We start from the raw sequence: 22,644 nt of genomic DNA on the forward strand, positions 1-22,644 counted from the left end.
AACTGCTGGGTTTGTGGCCAAGTTTGTGGACGATACAAAGATGGGTAGTGGGGGCCGGTGGTGTTGAGGAAGCAGGGAGGACTTGGACAGATTAGGAGAACGGACAAAGAAGTGACAGATGGAATGCAGTGTCGGGAAGTGTACAGACATGCACTTTGGTAGAAGGAGTAAAGGCATGGGCTATTTTCGAAACGGAGAAAATTTTAAAAACCCGCTGTACAGAGGGACTTGGGGGTTCTCGCACAGGATTACCTAAAGGATAAGTTGCTGGATACGTCATCGGGGAGGAAGGCAAATATGATGTCGGCATTCATCTCGAGAGGACTAGAATACGAAAGCAAGGATGTGATGATGAGGCTTTATAGGGCACTGGTGAGGCCTCACTTGGAGTATTGTGAGCAATTTTGGGAGCTTTATCTGAGCAAGGATGTGCTGATATTAGAGAGGAGGTTCACGGGGATGATCCCAGGGATGGAAGGGTTAACGTGTGAGAAGCATTGGAATGCTCTGCTCTGGGCCTGTACTCGCCAGAGTTGAGACGGGAGGATCTGACTGAAACCCGTCAGATAGTGAAAGGCCTCGACAGAGTGAACATGGTGGGCACAGCCGCAGAAGAGAAGATCCTCCCTTTAGAACAGAGATGAAAAGGAATTTCTTTTGGCAGAGGGTGATGAATCTATGGAATTTATTTCACAGAATCACAGTCCTTGACCATGATTGTTCTTGGCATACTTTTCCTCAGAAGTAATTTGCCACTGCCGCCTTCCGGGTGGCGGGTGGAGATACGTCCCTACCAAAGGAGGTGTAAGGCACTCCTTCCCTCCACTAGCCTGCAGGTCACCCTTGGGCAGGGTGTAGCACCTGCTTAGCCCCCCCCCCCCACACCCTCCCAGATCTAGGTCACATGAAGCCACAGGAGCAGGTGATGGATGGTCATATGAGCAGCCGGTGCAGATCACAAGTCCTGGTTATGCGACCACTGACGCCAGGCAGATAATCTCTGAAGAGTATTGATAATGGCTGAGGTCACCAGTCTTGTAAATAGCAAGGGTGTCAAAAGATACAAGGAGGAGGCAGGGGAATGGGGTTGAGGGGAATAATACATTTTGAGGAGAGATTGAGTTGCCTGGGACTGGGACGGGAGTTCAGAAGAATGAGAAGAGATCTTATAGAAACATATAAAATTATGAAAGGGATAGATAAGGTAGAGGCCGGAAAGTTGTTTCCACTGATAGGTGAGACTAGAACTAGGGGACATGACCTCAAGATTCAGGAGAGTAGATTTAGGACAGAGATGAGGAGAAACTGCTTTTCTCAGAGGGTGGTGAATCTGTGGAAATCTCTGCCCAATGAAGCAGTGGAAGCTACCCCAGTAAATATATTGAAGACAAGGTTGGATCGATTTTTGCAGAGCAGGGGAATTAAGGGTTATGGGGAAAAGTCAGGTTCGTGGAGATGAGTCCATGGCCAGATCAACCATGATCTTATTGAATGGTGGAGCAGGGTCGACTGGCCAGATGGCCTACTCCTGCTCCTGTTTCTTGGGTTCATATCAGCCTCGATGGAATGGTGGAGGAGATTTGAATTTAATTTGCTTCTATTTAAATCTTGCATCCATCCCACAACGTGAGGGAGTAAAAATCTTTGACTCTATCGCAGTGTACAGACATGTGAATTTAAAAGTCTAATAGTTTGAAGAAGTTTGGTTCTTAAGGTTGTCAAGCCGAGGAGTGGTAATGGGGACAAGCTCCCACTACCTAAAGGTGCTCCTTACGGCATATGACTCAAATAGCCTCTGACAACCAAGTTCAACTCCTGGCCTTCTCGTGTGGTTTAGCCTCTAAGCCCAGCGGAACTGTTTGTACTGACAGGAGAAGGGGCGAAGGCGGGTCCTACTGCCTTAAAACCAGTGCTTCAAGTAGATCGAGCTCATCAGGCTGGGAAGACAGTCCGTCTAAGAGGGGGAAAACTCTGCTTTCAAACCTCGGCTGCCTTGTGGCCATACCCACTCATGGGAAAGGCTTCGAGAGTAAATCCTGAGGACAGATCGGGAGCTGGAGTCCCTAAGGCAATCCGACACTGCCTTCAACCTCATTCTGGCAACTCCTGCGATGACACCGGTGCCAAGTTGTATCGGCCCTTGCCCTTCCCTTGGACAACGTTGGTGTCGTGGAGAGGGAAGACTTGCTGCATGGGCAACTGCCGGTCTTCCATAAAACCTTGCCCAGGCCTGCGCCCTGGAAACCTTCCAGGCGTGGATCCATAGTCTCGTGAGACTAACGGATGCCAGCACCAGTTCGAAGAAAGAAGCTGTCCCGTAGCCTATTGATCTTGGCTTTAATGCTGTGGTAGTGAAGCAGCAGAAACAGTTTATGGTTGGGTGGGGGGTGACTGGTGTCCCCGATGATCTTCCTTTCTGCACCTGCTGCTGTAAATGTCCTCAATGGAGGGAAGTTCACATCCACAGATGTGCTGGGCTGTCCGTACTACTCTCTGCAGTGACCAGCAATCAAGGTTGGTGCAGTTCCCGTACCAGGCAGTGATACAACTAGTCAGGATGCTCTCAATGGTGCCCCTGCAGAAGGTCTTGAGGATTTGGGGACTCGTGCCGAACCTCTTCAGTCGCCTGAGGTGGAAGAGACGCTGTTGTGCCTTTTTTTTTGCCACATAGCCGGTGTGTACAATCCAGGTGAGATCTTTGGTGATGTGTATACCGAGGAACGTGAAACTACTCACCCTCCCAACTGCAGTCCCAAATGGCCTGATTCTGTTCCTACATCTGTGGTCTTGCATCATAAAGGTGTTTTTCTCCCCCTAGGAAGGAGATCTCAGACACTGTGGCTAAATACATTTTGTTTCTCTCTTTATTGCTCAGTCTGGACACCATGAACGAAGATTCATTGACTGGCACCTCTTCACTGTACTCCAGCACCTTCGTCCGAGTAATCTCTGTCAACGTAGAAATGCAGTACACGAGAGACATTGCTGTAAAATGCAACCCCAGGATCACACCCCATAAGAACGACTGGATTGGAATTTTCAAGGTAAGAACCTCCCTCCCCACCCAGCAAATACAAAATAGTAATTGGTTTATCGATTTAGAGACACAGCACGAGATAGCCCTTCGAGCAGCCCCCACCGATTGTAAACCCACACAAACTGCTGGAGGAACTGCAGCACATCAGGCAGCACCCATGGAAAGGAGTAAAACGGGTGATGCTTTGGGCGGAGAGTCGTCTTCAGGACTGAGAAGGAAGGGGGGGGGCGATGCCTGAATAAAATGGTGGGGGCGGAGGCTAGGTGAAGCCAGGTGGGTGGGAAGGGTCAAGGGGGCTGTAGAAGGAAGAGTCTGACTGGAGGTGGAGAGTGGACCATTGGAGAAAGGGAAGGCAGCTGAGAAGAAGTGAAAGGTCAGAGCCAGGAATGGGCGGGGGGGGGGAAGGTCAGAGCCGGAAATGGGCGGGGGCGGGAAGGTCAGAGCCGGGAATGGGTGGGGGGGTGAAAGGTCAGAGCCGGGAATGGGCTGGGGGGGGGGAGGTCAGAGCCGGGAATGGGGGGGGCGGTGAAAGGTCAGAGCTGGGAATGGACGGGGGGGGGGGAGGGAATTTTGTTCACCGGAAGGAGAAATCAATGTTCATACCATCAGGTTGGAGGCTACCCAGATGGAATATGAGTGTTGGGGCTCCCCCACCCTGAGGGTGGCCTCATCTTGGCACGAGAGGAGGCCATGGATCGACATGCGGGAATGGGAATTGACTTATTAACCTACCTGTCTTTGTTCTGTGTGAGGGACCCGGAGCACCAGGGGGAAAGCCATGAGCACACAGGAAGACCACACAAACGTGCTGACTGAGGATACGGGATTTTAACACCAATCCCAATGCCCTGAGCTGTAATAGCCTCACGTGAACCACTAGGCTACCGTGGTGTCCCACCCCTTACTATTGTCACATGTACTGAGGGTCATGTGGGTGGCAGGATGGAGATGAATCTCTACCAAAGGAGGTGTGAGGCGCAGCTTCCCTCTGCTGGCCTGCTGGTCACCCCTGGGCAAGGTGTAGCACCTGCGTAGCCCCCACTCCCCGATCAGGGTCACATGAAAGCATGGGAGCAGGTGGTGGATGGTCGTATGAGCAGCCGGTGCAGATCACAAGTTCTGATTATGTGACTGCTGACGCCAGCGGACAATCTCAGAAGAGTATTGATAATGTGGCTGGGGTGAGGTCACCTGTCTTGTAAAGACACTGGCCAGAAGAAGGCAATGGCAAACCACTTCTGTAGAAGAATTTGCCGAGAACAATCATGGTCGTGGAAAGACCATGATCGCCCACGTCATGCAACACGGCGCATGATGATGTCAGGCGACGTGGCCCATAACGAATGAACTAAGAGACAGTGAAAATACTTGCTTCGCGTGCCCTCCGCAGAGATTATTTCATTCCAACACGACATTTGAGGGAAGACAATAACGGAATACAGAATATATTACAGTTACTCAGAAAGTGCAACGCCAGCGGATAATAAAGTGAACAGTTACAATGAGGTACATTGTGAGGTTAAGAGTCTATGTTATCCTGTTAGGGGATCGTTCAGTAGTCCTATAACAGCAGATTAAAAACTGACCTGGAACCACGTGGCACTTTATCCATCTGTCTGATGGGCGGGGAGAGGATGAAATAATCTAGATTGACTAGTTTTGTCTTTTTTTACAAATGCTGCTTAACTACAGTACAGTGCAAAAATCATAGGTATATATATATATGTACTGTATATAGGTAGGGTGCCCAAGACTTTTGCACAGTACTGTATTTGTCAATGTGGAGCGGAGAGTGAGTTTGTAAATCCGATGGGAGGAAAGGACGTTGGGAATGGCGAGGACGGAGCACTGTGGGAGGGGTGTGGGACAGGTGGCAGAGAAGGAGTGCCAGAGGCAGGTGCAAACACACCCAGCCCTGAGAGACCAGGCAAGGTCATTTGATTCCAAACAATTGGTTTATTGATCATTACAGAATGTCCCTCTGGTGCTTCCTGCTCCCTCCCCTCTCCCTTTCCCTTTTCCCAACCATGATTCCCCTCTCCCTGCCCCCTTCTACTCTCAGTCCACAATAGACACCCACATCAGAATCAGGTTTATTGTCACTCACATATGTCGTGAAATTTTATTCTTCATGGCAGCAGTACAGAATTGAGAGCTACAGAGTAGGAGTTTGAAGAGATTTGGTATGTCAACAAATGCACTTGAAAACTTCCGTGGTGAGCATTCTGACACTGTCAGATATGGGGGTGGGGGGAGGTGGGGGCTACTGCACAGGACCGAAAGAAGCTGCAGAGGGTGGTAAATCTAGTCAGCTCCATCTTGGGTACTAGTCTACAAAGTACCCAGGGCATCTTCAAGGAGCGGTGTCTCAGAAAGACAGCGTCCATTATTAAGGACCTCCAGCACCCAGGGCATGCCCTTTTCTCACTGTTACAGTCAGGTAGGAGGGACAGAAGCCTGACAGCACACACTCAGCGATTCAGGAACAGCTTCTTTCTCTGCCATCCGATTCCCAAATGGACATTGAACCCTTGGACACTACCTCGCTTTTTTAATCTATATTATTTCTGTTTCTGCACAATTTTGTATCTATTCAACATGCATATACTGTAATTGATTTACTTATTTATTTTTCTTTTTTTCTTCTTCATTACGTGTTGCGTTGAACGGTCGCTGCTAATTGGACAAATTACACGACACACGTCGGTGATAATAAACCTGATTCTGTGTGATACATAAATTTACTACAGTACGGTGTAAAAGTCTTGGGCACCCCACTATATACCTGAGCCTTTTGCACAGTGCTTTATGTCTTGTAGTTTTGTGATCTGCCTGCACAGTTCTTTGGCTTTTAGCTATCCTTCCGTTTTGCCGCAGGTTGGACGGAGTACAGCTGGAGATTACCGCACGTTTGTTTGGGCTCCTCTCCCGAAGGAGGCCAGTCAGGTGGAACGCCAGCAGCAAGTAACGTTCGAAGGTAAGGGGAGTTTGAAAGCTTCCGATGCACCCAGCTTGCTCGTAGAGGTTGCCCAAAAGAGGGACCTTAGATGCTGCAAGTCGATTCAGTTCCTCAGTGAAGTTACTGATTGGTTCTCGGAACGCAGGAGAAGTCCACGATTGGTTAATGTCAAGTGTAAAGGAGAACAAAATAAATGTTACTCCAGATCTGATACAGGACAAAAAAAAAACACAAGATAACCAACACAAAAAGATAAAGAACACTGTAATTTAAAAAAAACGGAATAAATATAAAAACATAAGATAGCTTATATACACAGATTTCAAAATGGACATTCAACCCATGAACTCATTACTTTTTTTTGTAAATTTTCTGTTTTTTGCACTACTTGTTTAAATTTATCTATTTAATATACTGTACATATACTTGCTGTAATTCACTTGTTATTGCATTGTGCCGCTCCCGCAAGGTTAACAAATTCCATGACGTATGCCAGCGATGTTAAACCTGATCCTGATACAAAATTTAAAGAGTGCAAAATGAGAGCAAAAAAAGCAGCGAGGTGTTGTTCATGGGTTCAGTGTCCATTCAGAAATCTGATGGCAGAGGGAAGAAGCTGTTCCTGAATCATTGGATGTGTGTCTCCAGGCTCCTGTACCTCCTCCCTGATGGTGGAGGGGAAGAAACTGTTCCTAAATCGCTGAGTGTGTGCCTTCGGGCTCCTGTACCTCCCCCCTGATGGCAGAGGGGAAGAAACTGTTCCTGAATCACTGAGTGTGTGTCTTCAGGCTCCTGTACCTCCTCCCTGATGGTAGCAATGAGAAGAGGGCATGTCCTGGGTGATGGGGGGGTCCTTATTAATGGATGCTGTCTTTCTGAGGCATCACCTTTTGAAGATGTCCTTGATGCTGAGGGGGAGGGGGGTGGGCTATTTCCTGTGTTGGAGCTGCCTGTGTTTGCAACCATCCGCAGTTGTTTCCAATCCTGTGCAGTGGCCCCTCCATACCAGACCAGTGATGCAGCCGGTTAGAATGCTCTCCATTAGAAGTAGAGCTACTAGGACTTGATGTTTCAATTCTTTATGGTAAGTTGGCACTCTCGATGCTGGCAGTGGGCTTGGAGTGATGATAAGGGGGGAGGGTAGGTACGTCATCGGGGTCATCAGGTGGGCACTCTCCTTTGACGTTTCGTTGATAAGCCCACGACGTCTCCAGAGGGCTCAACGGTGCTACCTGGTGTCCCAGATACACCCCCCTCAGTTCCATACCCTCCTGTCTTCATCTTGCAGCCCAGTTGTTGTCTTTCCTTTTAATCCAAATCCAGTTGCTGCTTTCTTCTGCTGCATTTGACAAGGACTTGATTGCTTGTTGGAGGGAGTGACCCCTCACCCCCATCTTCTTCAATAGACTGGTCGTAGATGTGGCAACGAATCCCCTGCATCCCACTTCTGCAGGGAAAATCTTGGTCTTCCAGCCATTCTGGGCAGCTTCAGTTGCCAGTTCGGAGTACTTGGTCTTTTCCCTCTCATAAGCTTCTTCGACACCATCTTCCCATGGTACTGTCAATTCCACAACATATGCCAGCTTGGCTGTTGTGGACCACAGGACCATGTCTGGCCCGAGTGCTGTAGCCGCAATGTCTGGGGGAAACACAAGCTTTTTTTCCAAGTTCATGTCCATTTTCCAATCCCGAGCAACCTGCAGCATGCTTACATCTTTCGATGTTATATGGTGCTCTGGAGGTTGGCCTGCTGGTACAAATCGTGTGATGTGGACATTTACTGCCGATGTTTGTGGGAGAGCATTTGTGGTGATTCGCCTCTATTCCAAGATTGATGCCAGCTGTCTGAGAACTTGGTTATGCCGCCAAGTGTACCGCCCCTGGGTGAGGCTCGTGGTGCATCCTGTTAAAATGTACCTTAGTGATCCAGGTGCTTGACAAAGAGAGCAAGCGGGGTCTTCTCCCCACCACTGGTTCAGGTTCTGGGGTGTGGGTAGGAGGTCATAAGTGGCTCTGGTGACAAAACTTAGCCGGGATCCCTCCATCTCCCAGATGTCACGCCAGCTAAGTTTCCTCTTTTCCAGGCTCTCCCAATTAGTCCAGTGGTCCTGCTTGGTCATTGAGAGGGCTCTGGCGTGTCGCTCTGCCTCCTCCTGTCTTCTCAACTCCTCCACCATGAGCCGTCCCTTTTGCACTGGTGTTGCCCTGTGCCATTGAGGAGCCTTTGGGACAAGCCCGAGCCCGGCTCTCCCATGTTGGACTTGGCCACCCACATCTCTGAAGTGAAGAGCAGACTTAGCACTCTGAACGGCTTCAGATGGAGTCCACTTCCTCTCCGTTGCCACACAGGGGGCCACTGTTCGAATAACAGTATCTTCAGATTCAGTGAGTGCATTTGAATTCTTCCACAAGACTTGCAATTGGTGATTCCAATTTGCCGTTCCCTCACAGTCCAACAAGACCACCTTGCCAGATTGGGGAGAGGCTCAGGAGTAAACCCAGAGGGAAAATTCTGAAGCTGGAGTCCCTACATTGAGTTCAGCACTAACTGGAAACTCCTCTGACATTGCCGGTGCCAAACTGTCGATCTCTGCCATTCCTTTGCATTTGTCAGCTGCATGGAGAGAGCTAGCCTGCTGTGTGGGCAAAAACTTGCTCTCCGTGTTGTACTTCCCTGGCTTGCACATCATGTAGACAGCTCGGACACAACATCCATGGTCCATTCTGACCAATGGAGGACCTCCAGGTCTAGCTCATTAACAGACTCCTTCAGCGGACTGGAGGACAGTCTCCATATGAAAGACCGGAAGAACTTAAAACATTGGAGCAGCCTATCGAGTCTGCTTTGCCCTTTCATCACGGCTGATCCATTTCCCTCTCAAACCCATTTTCCCTTTAACCTCTGACGTCCTATCTAATCATTTGGTGATGCATTGCCTGAGCTGCCTATTCAAACATCCAATATCAGTCCATCCTTTCTGAGATAAGGGGCCCAAAAGTGCACACAAGACTCCAGGTGAGGCCTCACTACTGCCTTATAATGCCTCAGCATTACATCCTTACATGCAGAAAGACTGGAATCCTCTCTCTCTCTCTCTTACTCACGCTGACACCAAGCTGTCTGGCCAGGGCAAACATCTGCCAGCAGGTTTGGTTGCTAACTTGAAAGCCAGCTCACGTTCCCAACCTCCGAACCAAAGCCCTGCTTGGGCTGAAGGCTAAAGCAGTGAAAAGACCCATTGGCGTGACCCTCAGACGTTCCTTCAACGATATCCCTGCAGCTGAGGACAGGAGTCCTTTAATAGAACATACAACAGTATAGTACAGGAACAGGCCCTTTGGCCCTCAATGTTGTGCCAGACCAATTAAATTAGTAATCAAATAGCTAACTAAGCTCATCTCTCCTGCCTACACAATGTCCATATCCTCCCATCTTCCTCACATTCTTGTGCCTATCTAAACATCTCTTAAAAATCTCTATTGTATCTATCTCAGCCACCACCACAGGCACCCACCACTCTCTGTGTAAAAGATCCGCTCTCACATCTCTGAAATTACCCTCACTCACCTCCTCCTCTCCTTGGACTCCCCGCTCTGGTTCTCTGCCTGCTCTGGATCTTCTCATCTCGAATTGCCGAAGGGACATCAACCGTCTCGACTTCATCACTCCTTCACTCCTCTACTGAACGCACTGCCCTCTGCTCTCCCCGCACCAATCCCAACCTGACCATCAAACTGGCAGGCAAATGGGATGCTGTTGTAGTGTGGCCCACTGACCTCTACTTTGCTGAGGCCAGGCTGTGACTCTCAGACACTTCCTCACACCTACCCCTCGAGGAAGACCCCACCCCACACCATCAGAAAACTGTCTCCGACACATCACTGACTTCATCCACTCTGGAGAACTCCCAACCGCTGTTACCAAACTCATAGTTCCCTTACCCTGCACTGCTCGCTTCTACCTCCCACCAAAGATCCACAGATCGGACTCTCCGGGTTGGCCTGTTGTCTCTGCCTGCTACTGCCCCACTGAACTCATGTCCTTATATTTCGATTCCATTCTATGCCCTACACAAAAAGCTGCCTGATATTCAGGAGAACATAGATGGGTCCCCGAGACCAGAACAGCACCTTATACAAAGTGGAAATTTCTCATCAGTCAAGCCTTGGAGTGAGACCATAAGCACCAGACTGCCACCTCCTACATAGGAACATAAGAAATAGGAAAAAGGAACAGGTGTAGGCCATCTGGCCCATCAAGCCTACTCCACCATTTAATAAGATCATGGCTGATCTGCCCATCGACTCATCTCCACCTACCTGCCTTTTCCTCGGAACCCAGCGGCCTCAATGACTACAGACCGGTGGCATTGACCTCCCACATCATGAAGACCCTGGAGAGACTTGTTCTGGAGCTGCTCTGGCCTATGGTCAGGCCACACTTATCCCGTCCAGTTCGCCTACCAGCCCCGACTAGGAGTTGAGGCTGCCATCCTCTACCTGCTGAACCGTGTCTACCCCACCTGGACAAGCCAGCGAGCACTGTGAGGGTCATATTTTTTGACTTCTCTAGTGCGTTCAACCCCATCCTCCCTGCTCTGCTGGGGGAGAAGCTGACAGCGATGCAGGTGGATACTTTCCTGGTGTCATGGATTCTTGACTACCTGACTGGCAGACCACAGTACGTCTGTGTGTCCGACAGAATGATCAGCAGCACCGGGGCTCCACAGAGGACTGTCTTGTCCCTCTTTCTCTTCATCATTTACACCTCGGACTTCAACTACTGCACAGAGTCTTGTCATCTTCAGAAGTTTTCTGATGACTCTGCCATAGTTGGATGCATCAGCAAGGGAGATGAGGCTGATTACAGGGCTACGGTAGGAAACTTTGTCACATGGTGTGAGCAGAATTATCTGCAGCTTAATGTGAAAAAGACTTTAAGTGGCTGGTGGTAGACCTGAGGAGAGCTAAGGTACCGGTGACCCCTGTTTCCATCCGGGGGTCAGTGTGGACATGGTGGAGGATTACAAATACCTGGAGATACGAATTGACAATAAACTGGACTGGTCAAAGAACACTGAGGCTGTCTACAAGAAGGGTCAGAGCCATCTCTACTTCCTGAGGAGACTGAGGTCCTTTAACATCTGCCGGACGATGCTGAGGATGTTCTATGAGTCTGTGGTGGCCAGTGCGATCATGTTTGCTGTTGTGTGCTGGGGCAGCAGGCTGAGGGTAGCAGACACCAACAGAATCAGCAAACTCATTCGTTTGGCCAGTGATGTTGTGGGGATGGAACTGGACTCTCTGATGGTGGTGTCTGAAAAGAGGATGCCGCCCAAGTTGCATGCCATCTTGGAGAATGTCTCCCATCCACCACATAATGTACTGGTTGGGCACAGGAGTACATTCAGCCAGAGACTCATTCCACCCAGATGCAACACAGAGCGTCATAGGAAGTCATTCCTGCCTGTGGCCATCAAACTTTACAACTCCTCCCTTAGAGGGTCAGACACCCTGAGCTAATAGGCTGGTCCTGGACTTATTTCCTGGCATAATTTACATATTACTACTTAACTATTTATGGTTTTATTAGTATTTATTATTGCAACTGTAACAAAAACCAATTTTCCCCGGGATCAATAAAGTATGACTATGACTAATTCCCCTACTGTGCAAAACTCTATCCAACCTTGTCTTAGATATATTTACTGAGGTAGCTTCCACTGCTTCATTGGGCAGAGAATTCCACAGATTCACCACCCTCTGGGAAAAGCACTTCCTCCTCATCTCCATCCGAAATCACTTCGCACAAATCTTGAGGCTACGTCCCCTAGTTCTAGTCTCACCTTCCAGTGGAAACAATTTTCTTGCCTCTATCTGATGTTACATACCCCATAACTGGGTTGCCAAACCAGCAGAAATGGACCACTTAGTTGGAGTCTGGATTACTGGAACTAAGAATGTTTTATTAAAGAAATAAGCAACACAGTACTCTAATCATAAGGATATAAATGCAACAGGTTAGCAATGATAAAACACACATGTACACAGAACTAGGATAATAGGATCAATCAAGCTCTATCGCAGTCTAGGGGTAAAATGATCAGTCTCAAGTGACACAGAGTTCAGTTCAATTTAGTTCAGTTCTCAGTAATCGCTGTTGTGCCGTTGGGGAGAGAGAGAGAGTGAATGAATATGCAAATCGGATTCCAAACAAACCTTCGATATTCCTCGCAGTTAGCTTTTGGGCGAGCCCTTTGTAATGTCTTCTGAGGTCACCGACTGTGATCCCTCCATTCCAGATACGATCGTTCTTCTGCGGTGAGCCCGGCACCCAGGCAAGGGCGGACACACACACCGGGTTCCCGCCGACCGTACCGCGTCTATGGCTGGGCCCGCGAGCAGACCTCCAAAACTTTCACCAACTTGTGGGGGCACACCGCTTCCCGGGTCTCGTTACCTCGTGGTGTCGTGGTGTGTCTGTTGCCTTAGCGAACCTGTCCCTTTTATCTCCCTGCTGGGGTATTGTCTGTCCATCAAACTTCAAACAGTTCAGTTTCAAAGCAACCGGTCTTGAAAATTTTTGTTAATATCTCTCGTCCCCCATTAACATTTCTGAATGTTCCCCCATTGTCCTCTTATTGGCATCAATCTTCTGATAATTTGGTCTGTTGTCACACTGATCTATCTCCTTCATAATTTTGTATGTTTCTATACGATCTCCTCTCATTCTTCTGAATTCCAGCGAGTACAGTCCCAGGCTACTCAATCTCTCCTCATCGTCTAAACTCCTCATCTCTGGAATCAACCTAGTGAACCTCCTCTGCACCGCTTCCAAAGCCAGTAAATCCTTCCTCAAGTAAGGAGACCAGAACTGCATGTAGTACTCCAGGTGCAGCCTCACCAGTACCCTGTAGAGTTGCAGCATAACCTTCCTGCTCTTCAATTCAGTCCCTCTAGTAATGAGGACCAACATTCCATTTGCTTTCTTGATAGCCTGCGGCACCTGCAAACCAACCTTTTGTGATTCATGCATAATTACTCCCAAGTCCCTCTGCACAGCAGCATGATGGAACTTTTTACTGTTTAAATAATAATCTGCTCTTCCATTTTTCCCTCCAAAGTAGATGACCTCGCATTTACCAACATTGTACTCCATCTGCCAGTCCCTTGCCCCACTCACCTAACCTATCTATACGTATCTCTCTGTATCTTCTACACAATTTACTTTTCCACTCAATTTGGTATCATCAGCAAACTTAGATACACTACACTCGATTCCCTCTTCGAGATGGTTAATATATATCGTGAACAGTTGCAGGCCCAGCACCGACCCGTATGGCACCACCGCTCACCACCGATTGCCAACCAGAGTAACACCCATGTATCCCAACTCTGCTTTCTTTCAGTTAGCCAATCCTGTATCCATGCTAATACATCACCCCAACTCTTTGCATCCTTATCTTATGGATAAGTGTTTTATGCAGCACCTTATCAAACACCTTCCAGAAATCCAAGTAAATAACGTCCATCTGTTCTCCTGTATCCACTGCGCTCATTATAACCTCAAAGAGCTCCAGTAAGTTTGTCAAACAGGATCTGCCTTTGCTGAATCCATGCTGCATCTGCCTGATGGATCCATTTCTTGCCAGATGTCTTGCTATTTCTTCTTTAATGATAGCTTCAAGCATTTTCCGAACTACAGATGTTAAACTTACTGACCTGTAGTTACCTGCTTTTGCCGACATCAGTTTTTGAACAGTGGCGTGACATTCGCCGTCTTCTCATCCACCAGAACCTGCCCAGAATCCAGAGAATTTTAGTGGATTCTCACCAAAGCCTCTACTATAAATTCTGCCATCTCTTTCAGGACCCCAGGATGCATTCCATCAGGTCCAGAGGACTTATGTATCTTCAGGCCCACAAGTTTGCTCAGCACTACCTCTTTAAAGATAGCTATTGTATCGAGGTCTTCACCTCCCATCACTTCCATAACATCTCTCTTTGGCATGTTAAACATGTCCTCCACCATGAAGACCAACACAAAATAGTCATTCAAAGCTTCTGCCATTTCCTCGTTACCCAATATCAATTCCCACTTCTCATCCCTCCAAGGAACCTACGTTCACTTTAGCCACCCTTTTCCACTTTATATAATTATAAAAACTTTTACTCTCAGTTTTTATATTTTCTTTATTTTCTTTCTTTATTCCCTTTCGTTATTACCTGCTTGATGGCCCTTTGTTGCTTTTCAAAATTTTCCCAGTCTTCCAGTTTCCCACTACTCTTGGAGGCTTTCTATTCACAGGCTTTTAGTTTGACGCCTTCTTTTATATCCTTAGTCATCAAAGACTGGCTCTCCCCACTTTTACTGTCCTTGCTTTTTACTGGAATATACTTTTATTGAGCACCATGAAAAATCTCTTTGAAAGTCTTCCACTGTTCCTCAGTAGTCCCGCCATATAGCCTGTGTTCCCAGTCGACACTAACCAAATCCTTCCTCATCCCATTGTAGTCTCCATTGTTTAGGCATAATACACTAGTGTTATATCAAACTTTTGCACCCTCCATTTGTATGGGAAACTAAATCTTACTGTGATCAATCTTTCCAAGAGGGTCCCTAACTACAAGATCACTAGTTTTAACGTCAGTAAGACCAAAGAACTGATTGCAGACCTCAAAGGGTAAGATGAGGGAACACACATCAGTCCTCACAGAGGGATCAGAAGTGGAGAGAGTGAGCAATTTCATGTTCCTGGGTGTCAACATCTCTGAGGATATCGATGCAGTTACAAAGAAGGCACAACATCGGCTATATATCATGAGGAAGCTGAGGTGATTTAGTATGTCTGCAAAACACACTTGCAAATCTCTACAGATGTACCATGGAGAGCATTCTAATCGGCTGCATCACCATCTGGTATGGTGGTGGGGGTGGGCACTGCACAGGACCGAAAGGAGCTACAGAAAGTTGTGAACTCAGTCAGCTCCATCATGAGCACTAACCTCCCCAGCATCCAGGGCATCTTCAAGGAGCGATGCCTCAAAAAGACGGCCTCCACCATCAAGGACCCCCATCGCCCAGGGCATGCCCTCTTCTCACTACAACCGTCAGGGAGAAGGTACAGGAGCCTGAAGGCACAAACTCAACAACTCAGGAACAGCTCCTTCCCCTCAGCCATCAGGTTTCTGAATGGACAATGAAACCATGAACACGAGCTGACTACTTTTCTCCCCCTCTTTTTGCACTACTTAATTAATTTAACTATTATATATATATACAGTAATTCACAGTTTTGTTTATTATGTATCACATTGTACTGCTACCACGTAACAACAAGTTTCACGACGTACCCCAGTGATATGAACCAAATTCTGATTCTGTTCCGTATCACCAGTGATGAATCACCACACTTGATCAGAATCAGGTTTCACATCATTGACATATATTGGGAAAGTTGTTGTGAAACTTGCGACATAAAAACACTGTAAGTTGCAATAGGAAACATACTAAAAATTAAACTAAATGAGTAGTGCAAAAAGACTGCAAGAAACAGTGAGGTGGTGTTCTTGGGTTCAATGTCCATTCTGAAATCCGGTGGCAGAGGGGAAGAAGCTGTTCCTGAATCATTGACTGTGGGTCTTCAGGCTCCTGTACCTCCTCCCTGATGGTAGCAATGAGAAGAGGGCATGTCCTGGGTGGTGGGGGTCCTTAATGATGGTAAGAATATATAGCTGTGGAGGGACAGAACATAGAACCTGACAGCACAGTACAGGCCCTTCACCCCACGATGTGGTGCTAATCTTTAACCTACTTTAAGGTCAATTTAACCTTTCCCTTCCACAGAGCCCTCCATTCTTCTGTCATCCATGTGCCCATCTAAGAGTCTCTTTAATGTCCCTAATGTATCTGCCTCTACCACCACCCCTGGCAGGGTGTTCCATACACTCACTACTCTGTGTGAAGAATTTACCTCTGACATCCCCCCTATACTTCCCTCCAATTATTTTAAAATGATGCCCCCCTTCCCCATTAGCCACTTCCAACCTGGGAAAAAGTCTCTGACTGCCCATTTGATCTATGCCTTTTTCATCTCCTCCATCAAGTCACCTCTCACCCTCCTTCGCTCCAAGGAGAAAAGCCCTAACTCATTCACCCATTCCCATAAAGACATGCTGTCTGATCTGGGGAGCATCCTGGTAAACCTGATAAAGTTTAAGGGAATGGGGGATTCTCAGATCCCTGTAAACAATGGACTCGGTACTGACTATGTCTGTGACTGCAGTGTGTTTGAATAATGTCTCACAGCTGCTTTCTTTGGAGCAAGATAAGGGTTAAGGTTCGTCCAGATCCACATAAGATGTCTCTGGGCTTTTCACACCTTTTGATTTTGACAAAAAGCAGTACCTGATGGAAATTAGACAGAACATTGCTTTCTTAATTAAAACACAAATTTGACTTATCTTTGTAATTATGTTGTGGCTCCAGCAAACCAGGTAGGACATTCCTTACTTTAATTCAGGTGGCTGGGGCGTCGATCAAACTGATTGTTCATTGTATCAATAGTCCATTGACTTGGCCGGAATAATTATCAAACTGATTGTTCATTGTATCAATAGTCCATTGACTTGGCCGGAATAATTATCAAACTGATTGTTCATTGTATCAATAGTCCATTGACTTGGCCGGAATAATTATCAAACTGATTGTTCATTGGTATCAATAGTCCATTGACTTGGCCGGAATAATTATCAAACTGATTGTTCATTGTATCAATAGTCCATTGACTTGGCCGGAATAATTATCAAACCGATTGTTCATTGTATCAATAGTCCATTGACTTGGCCGGAATAATTATCAAACTGATTGTTCATTGGTATCAATAGTCCATTGACTTGGCCGGAATAATTATCAAACTGATTGTTCATTGTATCAATAGTCCATTGACTTGGCCGGAATAATTATCAAACTGATTGTTCATTGTATCAATAGTCCATTGACTTGGCCGGAATAATTATCAAACTGATTGTTCATTGGTATCAATAGTCCATTGACTTGGCCGGAATAATTATCAAACTGATTGTTCATTGGTATCAATAGTCCATTGACTTGGCCGGAATAATTATCAAACTGATTGTTCATTGTATCAATAGTCCATTGACTTGGCCGGAATAATTATCAAACTGATTGTTCATTGTATCAATAGTCCATTGACTTGGCCGGAATAATTATCAAGCTGATTGTTCATTTGTATCAATAGTCCATTGACTTGGCCGGAATAATTATCAAGCTGATTGTTCATTGTATCAATAGTCCATTGACTTGGCCGGAATAATTAATCAAACTGATTGTTCATTGGTATCAATAGTCCATTGACTTGGCCGGAATAATTATCAAGCTGATTGTTCATTTGTATCAATAGTCCATTGACTTGGCCGGAATAATTATCAAGCTGATTGTTCATTTGTATCAGTAGTCCATTGACTTGGCCGGAATGGTTATCAAGCTGATTATTCTTTGTATCAATAGTCCATTGACTTGGCTGGAATAATTATCAAATTGATTGTTCTTTTGTATTGGTGGCCTTATAACTTCTGACAATTCTGACATCAGGCAGTGAATGTGTTGAACTGCCGGGGAGATCAGAAAGGTTCTCTCCCTGATGTCGGGTCCCAATTCACTCGCCGGCTGAGCTCGAAGAAATAAACGGGTGGAAAGATAAGTAACGATCTTTTTTGTACTGTTGTTCTTTGATCCAGCAAAGTTACGTTTACAAACCTCCTCTGCCCCTTTCCAATCATGAAGCAACCAGAACACGACGCAATTGTGTTGTGGGTGGTGGGGAAGTGGTGTGGGATTAGAAAGAGGGCGATAGGATTGGGGAGGGATTATAAAGGGGTAGTAGAGAATGTGGTTAAGAGCATAAGATGCAGATCAGAATTAGGCCATTTGGCCCATCAAGTCTGATCTGCCATTTCATCATGGCTGATCCATTTTTCCTCTCAGCTGCAATCTCCTGCTTTCCATATAACCATATCACAATTACAGCACGGAAACAGGCCATCTTGGCCCTTCTAGTCCGTGCCGAACGCTTTCTCTCACCTAGGCCCATCTACCTGTACTTGGCCCATAACCCTCCATTCCTTTCCTGTCCATTTTCCTAATGAATTTTTTTTCATGACAAAATCGTACCTGCCTCTACCACTTCTACTGGAAGCTCGTTCCACACAGCTACCACTCCCTGAGTAAAGAAGTTCCCATTCTGTTACCCCTAAACTTTTGCCCCTTAACTCTCTTGTTCTAATGTCCTCTTGTTTGAATCTCCCCTCTCTCAATAGAAAAAGCCTATCCATGTCAACCCTATCTATCCCCCTCATAATTTTAAATACCTCTATCAAGTCCCCCCACAACCTTCTACGCTCCAAACATTAAAGACCTAACTTGTTCAACCTTTCTCTGTAACTTAGGTGCTGAAACCCAGGTAACACTGTAGTAAATCTCCTCTGTACTTTCTCTGTTTTGTTGACATCCTTCCTATAATTCGGTGATCAGAACTGTACATAATACTCCAAATTTGGCCTCACCAATGCCTTGTACAATTTTAACATTACATCCCAACTCCTATACCCAATGCTCTGATTTATAAAGGCCAGCACACCAAAAGCTTTCTTCACCATCCTATCCACATGAGATTCCACCTTCAGGGAACTATGCACTATTATTCCTAGACCACACTGTTCTACTACATTTCTCAATGCCCTACCATTTACCATGTATGTCCTATTTTGATTAGTCCTACCAAAAAGTAGCACCTCACAGTTATCAGCATTAAACTCCATCTGCCATCTTTCAGCCCGTTCTTCTAACTGACCCAAATTCTCTGCAAGCTTTGAAAACCCACTTCATTATCCACAATGCTACGTATCTTAGTATCATCTGCATGCTTACTAATCCAATTTACCACTCCATCATCCAGATCATTAATGTATATGACAAACAACATTGGACCCAGTACAGATTCCTGAGGCACACCATTAGTCACTGGCCTGCAACCTGACAAACAGTTATCCACAACTACTCTCTGGCATCTCCCATCCAGCCACTGTTAAATCCATTTTACTACTTCAATATTAATACCTAACAATTGAACCTTCCTAACTAACCTTCCGTGTGGAACTTTGTCAGAGGCCTTACTGAAGTCCATATAGACAACATCTGCCACTTTACCCTTGTCAATTTTCCAGGTAACCTCTTCAAAAAATTCAATAAGATTTGCCAAACATGACCTTCCATGCACAAATCCATGTTGACTGTACCTAAACAGACCCTGTCTATCCAGATAATTACATATACCATCTCTAAGAATACTTTCCATTAATTTACCCACCAGTGATGTCAAACTCACAGGCCGATAATGGCTAGGTTTACTCTTAGAACCTAGCAATTTACTCTTAGGTTTTCTCTTAGAACACCTCCACCACCATCGCCAGCAGCCCATTTGACGCACTCACCACTCTCTGCATAAAAAACTTACCCCTGACATCTCCTCTGTACCTACTTCCAAGCACCTTAAAACTGTGCCTTCTCGTGTTAGCTGAGAAAAAGCTTCTGACTATCCAAACAATCAATCACCATCTTATACACCTCTATCAGGTCACCTCTCATCCTCCGTCGCTCCAGGAAGAAAAGGCCGAGTTCACTCAACCTATTCTCATAAGGCATGCTCCCCAATCCAGGCAACATCCTTGTAGATCTCCTCTGCACCCTTTCTATGGTTTCCACATCCTTCCTATAGTGAGGCGACCAGAACTGAGCAGAGTACTCCAAGTGAGGTCTGACCAGGGTCCGATATAGCTGCAACATTACCCCCCCGGGCTCGAAACTCAATCCCACAGTTGATGAAGGTCAATACACTGTATGCTTTCTTAACCACAGAGCCAACCTGCGCAGCAGCTTTGAGCGTCCTATGGACTCGGACCCCAAGATCTCTCTCATCCCCCACACTGCCAAGAGTCTTTTTCTTCATTAATCTTTTCATTGATTTAAAAAAAGCATAAATACAATCAAGAAGAGAATTAATTCAAATATATATATCAGTAACAATATAATCCAAGATTAAGATAGACATTGTCAAAATCATAGATATTGTTAAACTAGTATAAAATATATAATAAAAAAATGAAAATAACAATTCTCTTTGCAGTTTATGAAGAGAAAGGGAAAATCATTGGGTTTTAAATGAAAAGGAAAAAAAACCCACTACACTAAAAAACAAAACAAAAAAAAAAGGACTGGGCATTCCATTTTGAGGATACAATCAAAGAAGAAAGAAAGAAAGACTTTCTGATCAAATCTAAAACTTTGAAAAAAGACTGAAAGAGTAATAAATAATTAAATGAAAACATTGGATAAAAGGTCGCCATATTGCTAAGAGCCTTACCATTCATACTATATTCTGTCATCATATTTGACCGACCAAAATGAACCACCTCTCACTTATCTGCGTTGAACTTCATCTGTCACTTCTCAGCCCAATTTTGCATCCTGTCAATGTTCCGCTATCCACACTATCCACAACCCCGCCAATCATTGTGTCATCTGCAAATTTACTAACCTATCCCTCCACTTCCTCAACCAGGTCAATTGGTGGCCACCGAGAGGTCCTGTTGTCCTCTGCTGGATGGACTGTAGGCGCTCGTCAAAGTGGTCTCCCAATCTGGGCCAGGTCTTACAGGTGAAATGTTGCCTCACCTGGAAGGACTGTTTGTGCCCCGAATGGTAGTGAGGGAGGAGATCCAGGGGCAGGTGTGGCACTTCTCCTGGTGGCCACCAATTTTAATTCTATTTCCCATTCCCATTCCAACATGTTGGTCCATGGCCTCCTCTACTGCCGCGATGAGGCCACTCTCTGGTTGGAAGAACAACTCCTTATTCCGTCTGGGTAGCCTCTAACCTGATGGCATCAACATCAATTTCTCCTGCTTCCGGTAAAGACCCCCCCCCCCCCCACTTCACCATTCCCCATTCCCATTTTGCTCCCTCACCTTTTCTCCTTCCCTGCCCATCACCTCCCTCTGGTGCTCTTCCCCCTTCCCTTTCTTCCATGGCCTTCTGTCCTCTCCTATCAGATTCCCCCTTCTCCAGCCCTTTATCTCTTTCACCAATTTCTCAGCTCTTTACCTCACCACTCCCCATCTCCTGGTTTCTCCTCTCACCCACAACCTTGTACGTCTTCCCCCGCCTTCTTACTCTGATCTCATCTTTTTTTTTCTAGTCCTGATGAAGCATCTTGGCCCAAAACGACAACTGACTGGTTCAAGCTGACAGGAAGGTGACAGTAACTCAAATCACCTCACGTTACAACAGTGGTGTGCAGAAGAGCATCTCTAAACACACATGTCGAACCTTGAAGTGGATGGTGAAGAATACCATTTTCACAATACCAGTAATATTATTGAAAAAAAAATAACGTTGACTTGCAGTCTATGCAGAAGTAGACATCATGGTACTTGCAGCTGCCTAAATTGACATACAGTGGCAGGAAAACGTTTGGGCACCCCTGGTCAAAATTTCTGTTACTGTGAATAGTTAAGTGAGTAGAAGATGAACTGATCTCCAAAAATCATAAAGTTGAAGATGAAACATTCTTTTCAACATTTTGAGCAAGATTAGTGTATTATTAGTTCTAACTTTGGTTAGTGAACTGCTGCATGTACTCTATTTTGCAGCAAGTGTTTCTCTGCCTATTGATGCAATGCTCACCATTAGCTTCGATTTTTTTAAAAATCTGATTTTATATTTAAATTGTTTCCTGATGTTTCCCTGCTTATGATCTCAATGAGTCCACAACTGTATTTGCTGTTGAGAGTGTGAGCCACGTCTCCAACGAGGCCGTGACTCTGGCCGGTCGGTGTCCGACGAGGTTGGGGCTTTATGTGCGTAATTGGTATTTTGGGGGATATCAGTATTTCTTTCCTTCCCTGTTTGCCCTTCATCTGTTGGCTTACTGGGCCAATTAAGAAGGCATTTAAGAGTCTATTGCTTTGCTCAGCTGTGTGTTTGTAGTATTCTGAGCTTTAAGAGTGCATTTAGTGAGTTATGGATCTGATTGCACTGTACAATGACAGCTTTTGATTATAATTACAGGAGAATGGTACCAGGAGGACAGTGTCAAAATCAAAATGCATTTCCTGCCACTGGGGATCTCAGGACATGTGTGATAAACAAAACAAAATGGTATGTGAGAGTCCATTTGATTCTTGCAGCTATTACTGCATTGAAGCAGGTGGATTTTAATTGGAAATTTAAGCTTCAAGTAGCAATAAATGAATAGAAACTAAGTAAAATTGTAGTTGATTTCACCCTGCTGAGGTATGTATTTTGAATGATAAATAATTGGTTGAATTGGAAGCTACTACCTATTATAACTTTGATTTGATTGCATCCCTAACAGAGAAAGTATCTGAGCAGAGTCATATTGAGGGCAGGATTCATGCGCTGAAAGATGATCTGAGGAAACATAAATCTGTTGTAAAGAAATTGAAGAAAGAGCAGAAGCTTCGGAAGGAGAGATTGAAGGCACAGGAGACCAGTCTCATTAAAGAGCTAAGGGTAAGATTATCGTCGTACCTTCTTACCTTGACTGTC

General features: G+C 45.8%; 1 protein-coding gene across 4 annotated transcripts in view; it reads left to right on the top strand.

Moving 5' to 3' along the window:
• Positions 1-2,880: 2,880 nt before the first annotated feature.
• Positions 2,881-22,644, top strand: part of LOC140204483 (calcium-binding and coiled-coil domain-containing protein 2-like) — a 33,019-nt gene continuing 13,255 nt past the window's right edge. For 3 of the 4 annotated variants that reach the window (XR_011887643.1, XR_011887644.1, XR_011887645.1), the window contains exons 1-4: positions 2,881-3,044; positions 5,915-6,014; positions 22,144-22,233; positions 22,451-22,608. Coding sequence is in view for 1 of the 4 variants with exons in the window: in XM_072271193.1 (XP_072127294.1) it covers positions 2,886-3,044; positions 5,915-6,014; positions 21,272-21,321 (309 nt within the window). In the remaining 3 variants the exon portion in view is untranslated. Of the gene's footprint in view, positions 3,045-5,914; positions 6,015-21,271; positions 21,373-22,143; positions 22,234-22,450; positions 22,609-22,644 lie in introns of those variants that run through there. The other variant, XM_072271193.1, reaches the window with a different exon arrangement.

This window comes from Mobula birostris, chromosome 10 (genome assembly GCF_030028105.1).
Source record: "Mobula birostris isolate sMobBir1 chromosome 10, sMobBir1.hap1, whole genome shotgun sequence".
NCBI lineage: Eukaryota > Metazoa > Chordata > Chondrichthyes > Myliobatiformes > Myliobatidae > Mobula > Mobula birostris.